Source organism: Papio anubis, chromosome 11 (genome assembly GCF_008728515.1).
Source record: "Papio anubis isolate 15944 chromosome 11, Panubis1.0, whole genome shotgun sequence".
NCBI classification, from domain to species: Eukaryota; Metazoa; Chordata; class Mammalia; order Primates; family Cercopithecidae; genus Papio; species Papio anubis.
This window is the reverse complement of record NC_044986.1, coordinates 70,084,153-70,097,897: the sequence shown is the minus strand read 5'-3', so window position 1 is coordinate 70,097,897 and position 13,745 is coordinate 70,084,153. Positions and strand designations below refer to the sequence as shown.

Here is a 13,745-nt window from a genome sequence, read left to right as displayed (position 1 = left end):
TAATTTTCATGATTGTTTTTTCAACCAAATAGGTTCCTCAAGGCCAGAATCCTTTCTTTCAATTTTTTTTTTTTTTTTTTTAAAATATGTCTCTTAGCTCTTAGGACTGTGTTGGGCAGCTAGGAATTGAAATGCTGATAATGAGCATGGCTGTATTGCTCTACTTAGGTTATTAACAAGAAAATTTTATTTGTGGGATCAGCTGATAAAAAAAACTTTTGGAAGTAGGCAGGTAGATAGGGTTTTGCTTTGTTTTGTTTTGTTTGTTTGTTTTTTGAGAGGCAGTCTCGCTCTGTGCCAGGCTGGAGTGCAGTGGCACGATCTCGGCTCACTGCAACCTCCACCTCCCGGTTCAAGAGATTCTCCTACCTCAACCTTCTGAGTAGCTGGGACTACGGGTGTGCGCCACCACTCCCAGCTAATTTTTGTATTCTTAGTAGAGACGTGGTTTCACCATTTTGGCCAGGATGGTCTCGATCTCTTGACCTCGTGATCCTCCACCTCGGCCTCCCAAAGTGCTGGGATTACAGATGCGAACCACCATGCCCAGCCAGTTGTGTGGCCGTTTTTTTTTTTTTTTGAGATGGGAGTCTCGCTCTGTCGTGGGGCTGGAGTGCCGTGGCACGATCTTGGCTCACTGCAAGCTCCACCTCCTGGGTTCAAGCAATTCTCGTGCCTCAGCCTTCCGAGTAGCTGGGATTACAGGCGCCCGCCACCACGCCCGGCTAATTTTTTTGTATTTTTAGTAGAGGCGGGGTTTCCCCATGTTGGTCGGGCTGGTCTCAAACTCCTGACCTCAGGTGATCTGCCCACCTTGGCTTCCCAAAGTGCCAGGATTACAGGTGTGAGCCACTGCACCTGGCCGGTTGTTGTTTTTTTTTTTAATCCAACTTTCCTGGCTCCTCTTATGATAGGCCCTGATAAGAAAATTATTGAAAGATATGAAGAAAGATCATCACCATACCAGTTTACTGGCCACTATCTGTCTTGCTTTTCCTTTTTGTCTGTTTAGGTTAATTTTTTTCTTTCTTTCTTTTTCTTTTTTAGAGACAGGGTCTTGCTCTGTCATCCAGGCTGGAGTATAGTGGGACAAACAGCTCACTGTAGCACTGACTTCCTGGGCTCAAGTGATCCTCCTGCCTCAGCCTTCTGAGTAGCTGGGACTACAGGTGTGCACCACCATGCCCAGCTAATTTTTTATTTTTTTGTAGAGACAGGATCTGGCTTCATTCTCCAGGCTAATCTTGAACTGCTGGGCTCAAGTGATCCTCTTGGCTTGGCCTCCCAAAGTGCAGGGGTTACAGGCATGAGCCACCATGTCTGGTCAATTTTTTTTTTTTTTTTTAGTTAAAAGAATTATTTTTTTAGAGAGGTTTTTGATTTGCCACCCAGGTTAGAGTGGAGTATGGCACAATTATAGCTTACTGCAGCTTCAAACTCCTGGGCTCAAAGGATCCTGCCACCTCAGCCTCCTGAACAGCTAGCACTTAAGTGTGCACTTACCACACCTGGCTAATTAAAATTTTTTTTTGTAAAAATAGGGTGTTTTTGTTTAGTTTAGTTTTGTTTTATATGATGGAGTCTCACTCTGTTGCCCAGGCTGGAGTGCAGTGTCATGATCTCGGTTCCCTGCAATCTGCCTCCCGGGTTCAAGTGATTCTCCTGCCTCAGCGTCCCAAGTAGCTGGGATTATAGACGTGCACCACCACGCCCAGCTGATTTTTGTATTTTTAGTAGAGATGGGATTTCACTATGTTGGCCAGGCTGCCCTCAAGAGATCTGTTCGCCTCGGCCTCCTGAAGTGTAGGGATTACATGCGTGAGCCACCACGCTGGGCCTAAAGATAGGGTCTTGCTATCTAGTCTAGGCTGTTCTCGAACTCCTGTCCTCAAGTAATTCTCTTACTTTGGCCTCACAAAGTGCTAAAGTTAAGTTCTGATGATTAATCTAAACTAACAAAAATCTTAAACTGAAGGGAAGAGAAGCAAGTCAGTACCTTACTTAAGAAATGTCGATGGAGTCTGCTGAGAGATGATGTGGGAGGGTTGAATATATGACTGTACTTTCTTTTCTCTTCTTTCCCCCCAGCTGTTTTTCAGAGTGACAGATGACCGGGCCAAGCAATCTGAACTGTACTTAGTAGGAATGATCTGTTACTATGGCAAACATTATTCTACATTCTTTTTTCAAACAAAGATTCGCAAATGGATGTATTTTGATGATGCTCATGTTAAGGAGGTAGGAATAGTCAAGCCCTTTTTGAAGTGTTTGGTGACTACAAAAAAAAAAAGAATAATTATTTGTCTTTAGTGTTTCATTTTCATAATTTCGAATGGGACCTCCCCACATTTCCATACAACGTATTATATTTATATTTTTATTTTATTTATTTATTTATTTATTTATTTATTTATTTATTTATTTATTTTTGAGATGCAGTCTCACTCTGTCACCCAGGCTGGAGTGCAATAGCTTGGTCTCGGCTCACTGCAACCTCTGCCTCCTGGGTTCAAGCGATTCTCCTGCCTCAGCCTCCTGAGTAGCTGGGACTACATGTGCATGCTACCACACCTGGCTAATTTTTGTATTTTTAGTAGAGATAGAGTTTCACTATGTTTGCCAGGCTGGTCTCGAACTCCGGACCTTGTGATTCGCCTGCCTCAACCTCCCAAAGTGCTGGAATTATAGGCATGAACCACCGTGCCTGGAGTATTTTATATTTTTATATCTGTCTGCCTGTTGAATTTATGAAGGTATCATCTTGTCTTCCCCTGAAGATGGCTAGTTCTTCGAGGATAGGAACAGTGTATCTTCTATTATATCCTCTGAATCCCCTCACCAGGCATTCAGCAGTTTTGTATTTATAGGTGACAAAGTATTTTATTTTATTTTTTGAGATAGGGTCTTCTCACTCTATTACCCAGGCTGGAGTGCAGTGGCATGATAATGGCTCACTGCAGCCTTTATCTTCCAGGTTCAAGCAATCCTCTCACCTTAGTCTCCTGAGTAGTGGCAACTACAGGTGTGTGGTCACCACACTCAGCTAGTTAAAATTTTTTGTTTGTTTTAGAGATGTTACCCAGGCTGGTCTGGAACTCCTGGGCTCAAGTGATCCTCCCTCCTCAGCCTGCCAAAGTGTTGGGATTACAGGCGTGAGCCACAGTGGTTGGCCCAAAGTATTTTTTTGAAAGTATAATCTCCTTTTTTTTTTTTTTTTTTCCTAGAAAATAGTTTTTCTTCAGTCCTGAGGAGTCAGCTTCTTATGTGGGCTTTGGTGGAGTTCATGGGTCAGCATTCGAAGGTCTAAATCTGGGTGGGGATGTTAGCACCTTTTGGGCTTGAGGAGATTGATTACTGATTACCTTGCTATGAATGGCACAATTCACATAGTAATGTAGCTTTACATACAGCTTAGGAAGCATGTAGGCATCAAATAAATTTACTTCAGAAATGTCTTTTTTTTTTTTTTTTTTTTTTTTGAGACGGAGTCTCGCTCTGTCGCCCAGGCTGGATTGCAGTGGCCCGATCTCGGCTCACTGCAAGCTCCGCCTCCCGGGTTCACGCCATTCTCCTGCCTCAGCCTCCGGAGTAGCTGGGACTACAGGCGCCCGCCACCACGCCCGGCTAGTTTTTTTGTATCTTTTAGTAGAGACGGGGTTTCATCGTGTTAGCCAGGATGGTCTCGATCGCCTGACCTCGTGATCCGCCCGTCTCGGCCTCCCAAAGTGCTGGGATTACAGGCTTGAGCCACCGCGCCCGGCCCAGAAATGTCTTTGACAGCTGCAGCCTTTACTATGTTTTGAATGAGAAACTTTTTTTTTTTTTTAGACAGGGTCTTGCGCTGTCACCCAGGTTGGGGTGCAGGGGCATGATCTCGGCTCACTGCAACCTCTGCCTCCCCGGCTTAAGTGATTCTTGTGCCTCAGCCTCCCAAGTAGCTGGGCTTATGGGCGTGCACCATCACGCCTGGCTGATTTTTGTATTTTTAATAGAGAAGGAGTTTCTCCACGTTGGCCAGGCTGGTCTCTAACTCCTGACATTAAGTGATCCACCTGCCTCGGCCTCCCAAAGTGCTGGGATTACAGATGTGAGCCACCGTGCCTGGCCTTGAATGAGAAACTTCTTAATAGCCTTGTCCTTGGGCATGCATCCGGCACAGTTCATGCAGTGAATGGGCTGCACATAGCTGCAGCCCTTTTTTGGCATGCCATGTTCTTTCTTTTCTTTGTCTTCTTGGAAACTAGGACTCCAGAGAGGAATGGTTGTTTGTTGTTATTTGTTTTTTTAATGTGTGTGTTGATTGATTTGAGTAGGAACACTCTAATGCCTCAAATGAGGTTATAAGGTTAATACAAAGTCCAGAATTTCAGATCTTGGAGTTACCAGTGGGTACTACTTTGTGTCAGGGCTGCTGTAAATTATTCTTTGTTATCTTCCTGAAGTGCCCCATCACAGAGTAACATGTGTTTTGGGATAGTTATAAGTCATGTAGGGTTATAATGACAAAGCAGGAAAGTTGATACTGTCTAAACTACAGAGTTTGCGATTGAAGTGGCTTATGTGATCTGCATGAGTTAGGAAGCTGCTTGTGATAAGGTTAGCAGATAAGGAGATAAGGTGTGACTAATCTACACCAATCCACAGACTTTAAGCAGTGTCTTCCACAAATAGTAAAGTGTTTGTCAAATTCCCTTATTCTTTTCTTTGTCTCTTTTTGTATTATTGTAATTTGGGGCAATTTATATAAATTCTTTTAGATTTAGGGTTTTTATTTGAAAATACCCTTACAAAGTAGTAAATATGATTATATTAATATGTGAAGAGCATATAAATGTTTTAATTAAAATAATAACTCAGTTATAAGTTTACTGGACATCTATTATTAACATACCACTATGCTAGTTGTCCAACCCCAAGAGCGGCACATTATCTAAGAAATGTGACTGGTTCAAGCTTAAAATGGGGTGAGTTTGAGGACTGGGTTGAATTGATTCGGTGGCTGTTCTCTTACACTTTTCCACTGTGGTAACAGAGCTGAATCCAGCACAGGGCTAAGGCCGAGAGGTTCAGTTGTCTATTCTAAGCAGTTTGACATTTTATATCCTGCCATTTGCAGACTCTGAAACTGAATGTCATTTGTTCTAAGGCAGTCTGTGAGAGAGTTTCTGTCTGCTCTTCAGCTTCATGAAAGTGATTTTAATATTTGGGAGAAAACTAAGGAAATGCAGATTTCTAGTGAGGGCTTTAATCTGATGTCTGTGAAAAGAAATTGGTCACCAAGGCAGCTGAAGTTCCCTCACATAGCATATCCACCTTTGATAACTTTTATTCCTATTTTACAACTGAGTTGATGGTTCACAGAAATAAAAGTAATTTTATTCATTCTTTTATTCTTCTATAGGATTTTAGTGCTTTCTAAAAGGACTTAGCAAAGGAAAAAAAAAAAGATTTAATAAAAAAAGTGTTAGGTCTGAGATCTTTTTTGCTGCCTTTTTACCCAATTCTTGTCTTTTCATCTCTTTTATTTTCTTTAGGAATATAGAACAGGAAGATATGTTGTGAATTGTGGATATGAAGTATAATTGTCCTGTTCTTTTGGTTGTTTCTGGTTCAGATTGGGCCCAAATGGAAGGATGTGGTGACCAAATGCATCAAGGGGCATTATCAGCCCCTGCTGCTGCTTTATGCAGATCCCCAGGGTACCCCAGTATCCACCCAGGACCTGCCTCCCCAAGCTGAGTTCCATTCATACAGCAGGACATGCTACGACAGTGAAGATTCAGGTGAGCAGCCTGGCTCTTTACCTCTCTTCTCTTCTCACCCCATGTGATCAAACAGTTGGGACTCATACTTAATTATGTCCTTAGCACGTAACCTAGCTTGGAGAAAGAGGATCCATTAGAGGTAAGAAAGAAGTGCCAATCTGTGCTCAAGCCTAACTTGTGCCAGCCTTTATTTCCTTCAGTTGTCAAAAGAGTGTTGAGGATGGCTGATTTTTATAAGCAATTTAACAGTGACTTAATTGAGTTGTTTTATTTGAGCCACTGTAAGGCTAGTTATTTTGTTTGGCATGAGATATTTTTGTTTTAAAATTGCAAATGTGTAGCTGGGCAGGGTGATGCATGCCTGTTATCGTAGCTATTTGGGAGGCTGAGGTGGGAGGATCACTTGAACCTGGAGTTTGAGCCTAGCCTGGGCAAAATAGCAAGACTCTGTCTTGGCGGGGGGCGGGGGAGGAATTCCATGTCCAGTAGTGATATTTGTCTGCTTATGAATCACTTTTTCACTTCTAAGTTAATTGTTTAGAACTTAAGTAATGACTTTCTGTAAAAACAATTTTCAGCTTGATGGCTAAAGTTCTAGGATAGCCCACAGAATCTTATAATGTATTTGAGGTATAACCTAATAGTTTTGGCTTGATTTCTGAAAAGGAGGAAGAAATATTATTTTACTCTTCTAGATCTGATACTGGCCCTTAATATAATTTTGAAAGAGAAGATGCTTGACTTTGACATCTTTCTTTCTCCCCTTTGTACCTCCCTCCTGCTTGGTACCTGGTGCTTTCTTCCACCTCTCATACCCCACCCAGACCTGTTCTACCTCTTTTCCCTTCAATCAAATACCCATTTGTCCTATTATACTTATCTCAGCTATCTATTCAGAGGGAAGCAGTCTGATTGAACTAATTTATACTAATGTATTTCATATAAGTAACAGCCCTAATAATTTCTCAGAGACATTAAAAATGCATCTAATATCCATTCAGAAATTTTAAGTGACGTTCTTGGGAGTATAGGAGAAAGATTATGGGATAGGAGAACAACTGACTATGTATGACAGGTTGTCCTGGGACTTTCCATCTAAATATATCCTACTTTTCACAACTTTTTCATTACTTCAGTTTTTTCCCTGATAGACTTTGTAAAACCCTCACAGGTTTTCACAGTGGCAGGCAAAGTGAGGGCTTCAGCAAGGTAGGGAAAGGGATGGGAAGAATTTTACATGTGTCTGGGTGATCTGGAAGTTGGGTGTTGTGAAGAATGGCTCGATGGTATAGCATATCCTTCTCACACTTGTGTCTAGGAAGTTCTTGCCTTATGGAGCTTTGTTGTGTCCATCTCTTTTCCTTCTCTCTGTTACTGTTCTGTTTCCTCACTTTTTGCATATGTGTTTCCTCCTTCCCTCAGGGAGGGAGCCCTCCATCTCAAGTGACACTCGAACAGATTCCTCAACGGAGAGCTATCCCTACAAACATTCCCACCATGAGTCTGTGGTCAGTCACTTCTCTTCTGATTCTCAGGGGACAGTCATCTATAATGTGGAGAATGATTCCATGTCTCAGAGCAGTCGGGACACAGGTAGGGACTTACACAGAGGGTCCTGCTTGCCTGAATCAATTCCTGCATAGATCTCCTAAGAAAAAGAAACTGGGAGGCCGGGCGTGGTGGCTCACGCCTGTAATCCCAGCACTTTGGGAGGCCAAGGCGGGCGGATCACGAGGTAAGGAGATCGAGACCATCCTGGCTAACACAGAGTGAAACCCCGTCTCTGGCTGGGCACGGTGGCTCACGCCTGTAATCCCAGCACTTTGGGAGGCCGAGGCAGGCGGATCACGAGGTCAGGAGATCGAGACCATCCTGGCTAACATGGTGAAACCCCGTCTCTACTAAAAATACAAAAAAATTAGCCGGCCGTGGTGGTGGGCAACTGTAGTCCCAGCTACTCAGGAGGCTGAGGCAGGAGAATGGCGTGAACCTGGGAGGTGGAGCCTGCAGTGAGCGGAGATCACACCACTGCACTCCAGCCCGGGCGACAGAGCGAGACTCCCTGTCAAAAAAAAAAAAAAGAAAAAAAAAAAAGAAACCCCGTCTTTACTAAAAATACAGAAAAAAAATTAGTTGGGCATGGTGGCAAGCACCTGTAGTCCCAGCTACTCAGGAGGCTGAGGCAAGAGAATGGCGTGAACCCAGGAGGCGAAGCTTGCAGTGAGCTGGGATCACGCCACTGCACTCCAGGCTGGGCGACAGAGTGAGACTCAAAAAAGAAGAAAAAGAAACTGGGGCAAGTCAGAAATGTTTGTTATGCAAAGGCAGAATGGCACAGAATTTGGGCAATTGAATGGGATACAAAGAAGCAACACAGTTTTGAATGAACCATGATGCTCCATTGCACATACTCCTGTCAATAGCAGCATGTCAATAAAGATTGTAATGTGATTATTGACGTGATTATTCTCAAGTCTGCCTTTCTCCTCCTATCCTCTTGATTCCCATGGTATCCCATTAAGCCCCTGTGATCTTGCATATCATCATGTTCTCATGCCAGGCTTTGTCCTAAGTGAAGAGCTTTGATAGAAGGGGCCTATTTATGGGATTGGTGAGGGACAACTGCATGTCAGCTTGCTAAGCTTCCTGAAGGATAGAGAAGCAAAAGAATGAAAGATAATCTATTTGTTATTATGAGTTCCATGCGGAGAATATTCTTGCATTGTTTTGTTTATCTGTAGGAGAGTATACCCATGTCAGAGGAAGAAATCAATACAGGCAAGAACAGTGAATGACTGCTGAGATGAAAAGTTTATTCTGGGAGATAGAATACCTAAGGCATAGAACAGTATCCATATTCTTAGGGACTGTGGGAATTCGTGAGCTCATTGTTTGAGATTGGTGGTTTATAAGCTGGGGGGGCTTTTTTTTTTAATATCAAGAATTTCAAAGATATTCAAAGCTATATAGAATAGTGTACTGCCCATTCATGTACTCATCACTTAGTTTCAATAATTATAACTCACAGCCAATCTAGTTTTACCTGTACCTTTACCCACTCCTGGATTATTTTGAAGCACATCCCAGGCATTTTATCACATTTTCCATAAATATTTCTTATGTTTGCTGAAACATAAGAATCACTTTTTAAATGTAGCATTATAACACTTAAAAATAGTAATGATGGGCGGAGCTTGCAGTGAGCTGAGATGCGGCCACTGCACTCCAGCCTGGGCGACAGAGCAAGACTCCGTCTCAAAAAAAAAAAAAAAAAAAAACCAAAAATAGTAATGATAATTCCTTAAAACTGCTAGGTAACCAATGAGTGTTCAAATATCCACTTACAAGTATTATAATATTTTCATGGTTTATGTGTTTGACTCAGCATCTAAATGAGGTCTGTGTATTGTGATGAGTTGATAAGTCCTTTGCGTTTCTTTTAATATAATGTTTTTTCCTCTATTTTTTTCCTTGCAATTTATTGCTAGAACTAGGTATTTTGTCCTGTAGATTTCCCACATTCTGAATTTTGCTGATTTTATTCCTATGGTATACTTTAACATGTTTCTGTGTCCTATATTTCTTGTAAATTGGTAGTTGGACCTAGAGGTTTGGTCAGACTTGTGTTGGCTTTCTTTTGATGACTACTGCATTGATTGTGTCAGATGTGAGTTTTTTAGACCCACTTTTTGAATCTGTGAACCAGGGAGAAGCCAAGCCACAGGATAAACTAAGCGTATTTTCCAGTAGAGGCAGATTTGTGTTAATGGTTTAGGGGTTTTGGCAGGGAGGGTGTGAGGAATGGAGAACATGCCCATTGGTTTAACATTTGTAAGACTTAGTTGCGGCCAGGCGCAGTGGCTCACGCCTGTAATCCCAGCACTTTGGGAGGCTAAAGTGGGCGGATCACGAGGTCAGATAGAGACCATCCTGGCTAACATGGTGAAACCCCGTCTCTACTAAAAAAAATACAAAAAATTAGCTGGGCGTGGTGGCAGGCACCTATAGTCCCAGCTACTCAGGAGGCTGAGGCAGAAGAATGGCGTGAACTCGGAAGGCGGAGCTTGCAGTGAGCCAAGATCATTCCACTGCACTCCAGCCTGGGCGACAGAGCTAGACTCCATCTCAAAAAAAAAAAAAAAAAGACTTAGTTGCTCCAAGTCATTTCCTCCTCTCTTAAATCTTTCTTGTGGGCACAGAGGTAGAAAAGGACCAAATAAAAGCAATACAAGATTCCAAGGGGCAACTGATTGAAAATATTTATCCATATCACTACACTGGTGATACCTGAATATGTATAAGGATTTTCATATACTGTTATGTGAAAACAAATTTTTGTTAGCTTTCCGTGCATTTGACCTAAGGTTTTTTTTTTTTTTCCTAAGTGTATCTTCAAAATTATTTTACCTGCTTAATTCATCTCTGGCTTCCAGCACTTTAGTTGCTTATATCCTTTAGAATCTGACCTTTGCTGTCATCAAATCATGCTCATGTATTTGCATACTATGGGCATGAAGCTGGGCAAGTTACATAAAAGAGCCCAGCTCTCCTGGTTTTCCTAGTGATTAGTATTAAGGAACTGTGATGTGTAATCTCTGGATAGAGCCAAGTTTCGTGAAGCGTGGGTAGGGGATAGGAATGAGAATTAATCAAAGTTGAAGTGTTCTTTAAATGATCTACAATTAAGGGAAGCTTAGAACTGGGTCTTAAAGCCATATACAATCAGAGCTCTTGTGGGCAAAGTCTGGAGTATCCAGGATAATACCAGATGTACTGAAAATCAGACTTTATTTGATATGTGTTGCTAAATAAATAAAAGGAAAACTCTGTCTTCAATTTATGAGAGCGAAAGTATATGGCTACCTGACATTTTTATACCATCTTTAAAACTTTTGCCTTTAAAAAGTTACCTAGAAACATGTCGTTAGACCTTCTGGGTCACTGGGGAAGATTATCAGTGGGATTGAGATTGGTCAAGACATTGTAAATTTGGATGCTCCCAGCTTCTCTGCATTTATCCTTTTTTTTTTTTTTTTCTTTTTTTAGCAGAGTCTTGCTCTGTTGTCCAGGCTGGAGTGCAGTGGCATGATCTCAGCTCACCGCAACCTCTTGGGTTCAAGTGATTCTAATGCCTCAGCCTCTCAGTAGCTGGGACTACAGGCACATGCCACCATGCCCGACTAATTTTTGTATTTTTAGTAGAGACAGGGTTTTGCCATGTTGGCCAGGCTGGTCTCGAGCTCCTGGCCTCAAGTGATCTGCCCACCTTAGCCTCCCAAAGTGCTGGAATTATAGGTGTGAGTCACTGTACCCGGCCCTTCTCTGCATTTATCTACTGGGAGGTTCCTACACTGAAATCAGATAGCCTATGCCCTACAGCTTCTGTTCCATGGGCACTCTAAATTTGTGGCACTCCCAAAGGGAGATTAGGTAGGTTCTCAGGAGGATGGAGGTTAGTCTCAGATACCAGCTTACCCCAATTTCCTTGTTTTTTCAGGACACCTGACTGATAGTGAATGTAATCAGAAACACACATCCAAGAAAGGGTCACTGATAGAGCGCAAGAGGAGCTCTGGTCGGGTTAGGAAGAAAGGCGACGAGCCCCAGGCCTCAGGATACCACAGTGAAGGCAAGCCCCTCTGCACTGCTTCTCTTTCGCCTTCATTCACGCTATCAAACTTCTGTCATGCTCCAGACTGTTGGCTTCTCCTTTCTGCTCAAAGGGCTTTTCTTTGCTTTTTCGACACTGGGATCTAGTATCCATGATCACTTTAAACATCTATATTTCTTTCATTCTTTGTGTTTTTAGGAGAAACACTGAAAGAGAAGCAGGCTCCTAGAAATGCCTCCAAACCATCCAGCAGCACCAACAGGCTGAGGGATTTTAAAGAGACAGTCAGCAATATGATCCATAACAGACCATCCCTGGCTTCTCAGACCAATGTAGGCTCCCACTGTGGGGGCAGGGGAGGAGACCAGCCTGACAAAAAACCTCCTAAGACCCTACCTTTACACTCTCGTGACTGGGAAATAGAGAGTACCAGCAGTGAGTCAAAATCCAGTTCTTCCAGCAAGTATCGTCCAACATGGAGACCAAAACGAGAATCTCTGAATATTGACAGTATCTTTAGTAAGGACAAAAGGAAGCACTGTGGCTATACCCAGCTTAGCCCCTTTTCTGAGGATTCAGGTGAGGAGATAAGGGAAGAATGGGGGAAGAATTGGGCTTTTGAATAAAGTTGATTTGTGTCTTTTTAAAACCTGGGTTTTTTGGTACATCTGGCAAGGGGCATTTTTACTCTGATGTTGGGTGTTTTAAGGATATGAGTTCAGTGAGTAAGTAGCCAGAGGGAGGAGTTAGTTAGGTCTTGATTTTAGGCAAATGCTAAATCTACCTCGTTTTCCATACCTGTCTTTTGATTGGGACAGCTAAAGAATTTATACCAGATGAACCAAGCAAGCCACCTTCTTATGACATTAAATTTGGTGGACCAAGCCCCCAGTACAAGCGCTGGGGCCCAGCACGGCCAGGCTCTCACCTTTTAGAGCAGCACCCCCGACTAATCCAGCGAATGGAATCTGGCTATGAAAGCAGTGAGAGGAACAGCAGCAGCCCCGTCAGCCTGGATGCAGCCCTGCCTGAGAGCTCAAATGTCTACAGGTATTGTTTGACCTTTGAACAGTTGTGACACTGTCCCTTGCAGCAATGTGAGCCACCTACTTGGGGCTTTCAGGCAAGGTTTAGACAAGTGGAGGGAAGGCCTTTGCTACTATGTGCTCTATCAACTTCCTATAACAACAGCACCCTCTGCTGGAAGAACAAAGGCACTTGAGAAAGGAGAGAACTTTCTATGTACAGTTATCTTTGAAATACTTTGAAGTACAGTTATGTATAAAGTAATTTAAAAAAATTTAAGTTCAGGGTGTATATGTGCAGGTTTGTTATGATAAACTTGTGTCATAGGAGTTCGTTGTACAGATCATTTTGTTACCCACATATTAAGCTAGTACCCATTAATTGTTTTTCCTGATCCTCTCATTCCTCCCACCCTCCACCCTCTGATAGGCCCGTGTCTGTTGTTCCCCTCTGTGTGTCCATGTGTTCTCATCATGTAGCTGCCACTTATAAGTGACAATATGCCGTATTTGGTTTTCTGTACCTGTCTTAGTTTGCTAAGGATAATGAAATAATTGTTTAGTGCTTGCTTTGGTAGCACATATACTAAAATTGGAATGATACAGAGAAGATTAGCATGGCCCCTGCTCAAAGGTGACACAAAAATTTGTGAAGATTTCCATATTTTTCAGATATGTAGGATAAACAAGTCTAGGGATCTAATGTAAAACATGAGGACTACAATTAATAAAATTGCACTGCATATGAGATTCATGGTAAATGAGTAGATTTTAACTCCTCTTGCCACAAAAACAAAAAAAAAATGGGTGACTATATGAGATGATGGGTATGTTAATTTCCTTCAATTATAGTAACCATTTTACTGTCTCTCATAACATCTCATAACATCATGTTGTATACCTTAAATATATGCAGTAAAAAAATGTATTAAAGAGCGGATTAGGCCAGGCATGTTGGCTCACGCCTGTAATCCCAGCACTTTGGGAGGCCAAGGTGGGTGGATCATTTGAGGTCAGGAGTTTGAGACCAGCCTGGCCAATATGGTGAAACCCCGTCTCTACTAAAAAAACAAAAATTAGCCAGGCATGCTGGCAGGCGCCTGTAATCCCAGTTACTTGGGAGGCTGAGGCAGGAGAATCACTTGAATCCAGGAGATGGAGGTGGTAATGAGCCAAGCTCGTGCCATGGCAACTCCAGCCGAGGCGACAGAGCAAGACTCTATCTCAAAAAAAAAAAAGAAAAGAAAAGAATGGACTAGGCTGGCTGTGGTAGCTCACGCCTGTAATTCCAGCACTTTGGGAGGCTGAGGTGGGTGGATCAAGGTCAGGAACCCGAGACCAACC

General features: G+C 42.6%; 1 protein-coding gene and 1 non-coding gene across 24 annotated transcripts in view; both read left to right on the top strand.

The window, feature by feature from the left end:
* Positions 1 to 13,745, top strand: part of USP54 (ubiquitin specific peptidase 54) — a 120,468-nt gene that overhangs the window by 80,155 nt on the left and 26,568 nt on the right. For 20 of the 23 annotated variants that reach the window (XR_004176973.1, XM_009214686.4, XM_009214679.4 and 17 more), the window contains 6 exons: positions 2,089 to 2,238; positions 5,615 to 5,783; positions 7,188 to 7,358; positions 11,263 to 11,394; positions 11,575 to 11,955; positions 12,195 to 12,426. Coding sequence is in view for 22 of the 23 variants with exons in the window: in XM_009214686.4 (XP_009212950.2) it covers positions 2,089 to 2,238; positions 5,615 to 5,783; positions 7,188 to 7,358; positions 11,263 to 11,394; positions 11,575 to 11,955; positions 12,195 to 12,426 (1,235 nt within the window). In the remaining variant the exon portion in view is untranslated. The remainder of the gene's footprint in view (positions 1 to 2,088; positions 2,239 to 5,614; positions 5,784 to 7,187; positions 7,359 to 11,262; positions 11,395 to 11,574; positions 11,956 to 12,194; positions 12,427 to 13,745) is intronic. The other 3 variants (XM_021943364.2, XM_017962939.3, XM_031652272.1) reach the window with 2 other exon arrangements.
* Positions 12,964 to 13,070, top strand: LOC116269646. Its single transcript, XR_004177253.1, has one exon. It is a non-coding gene; the product is annotated as a U6 spliceosomal RNA (small nuclear RNA).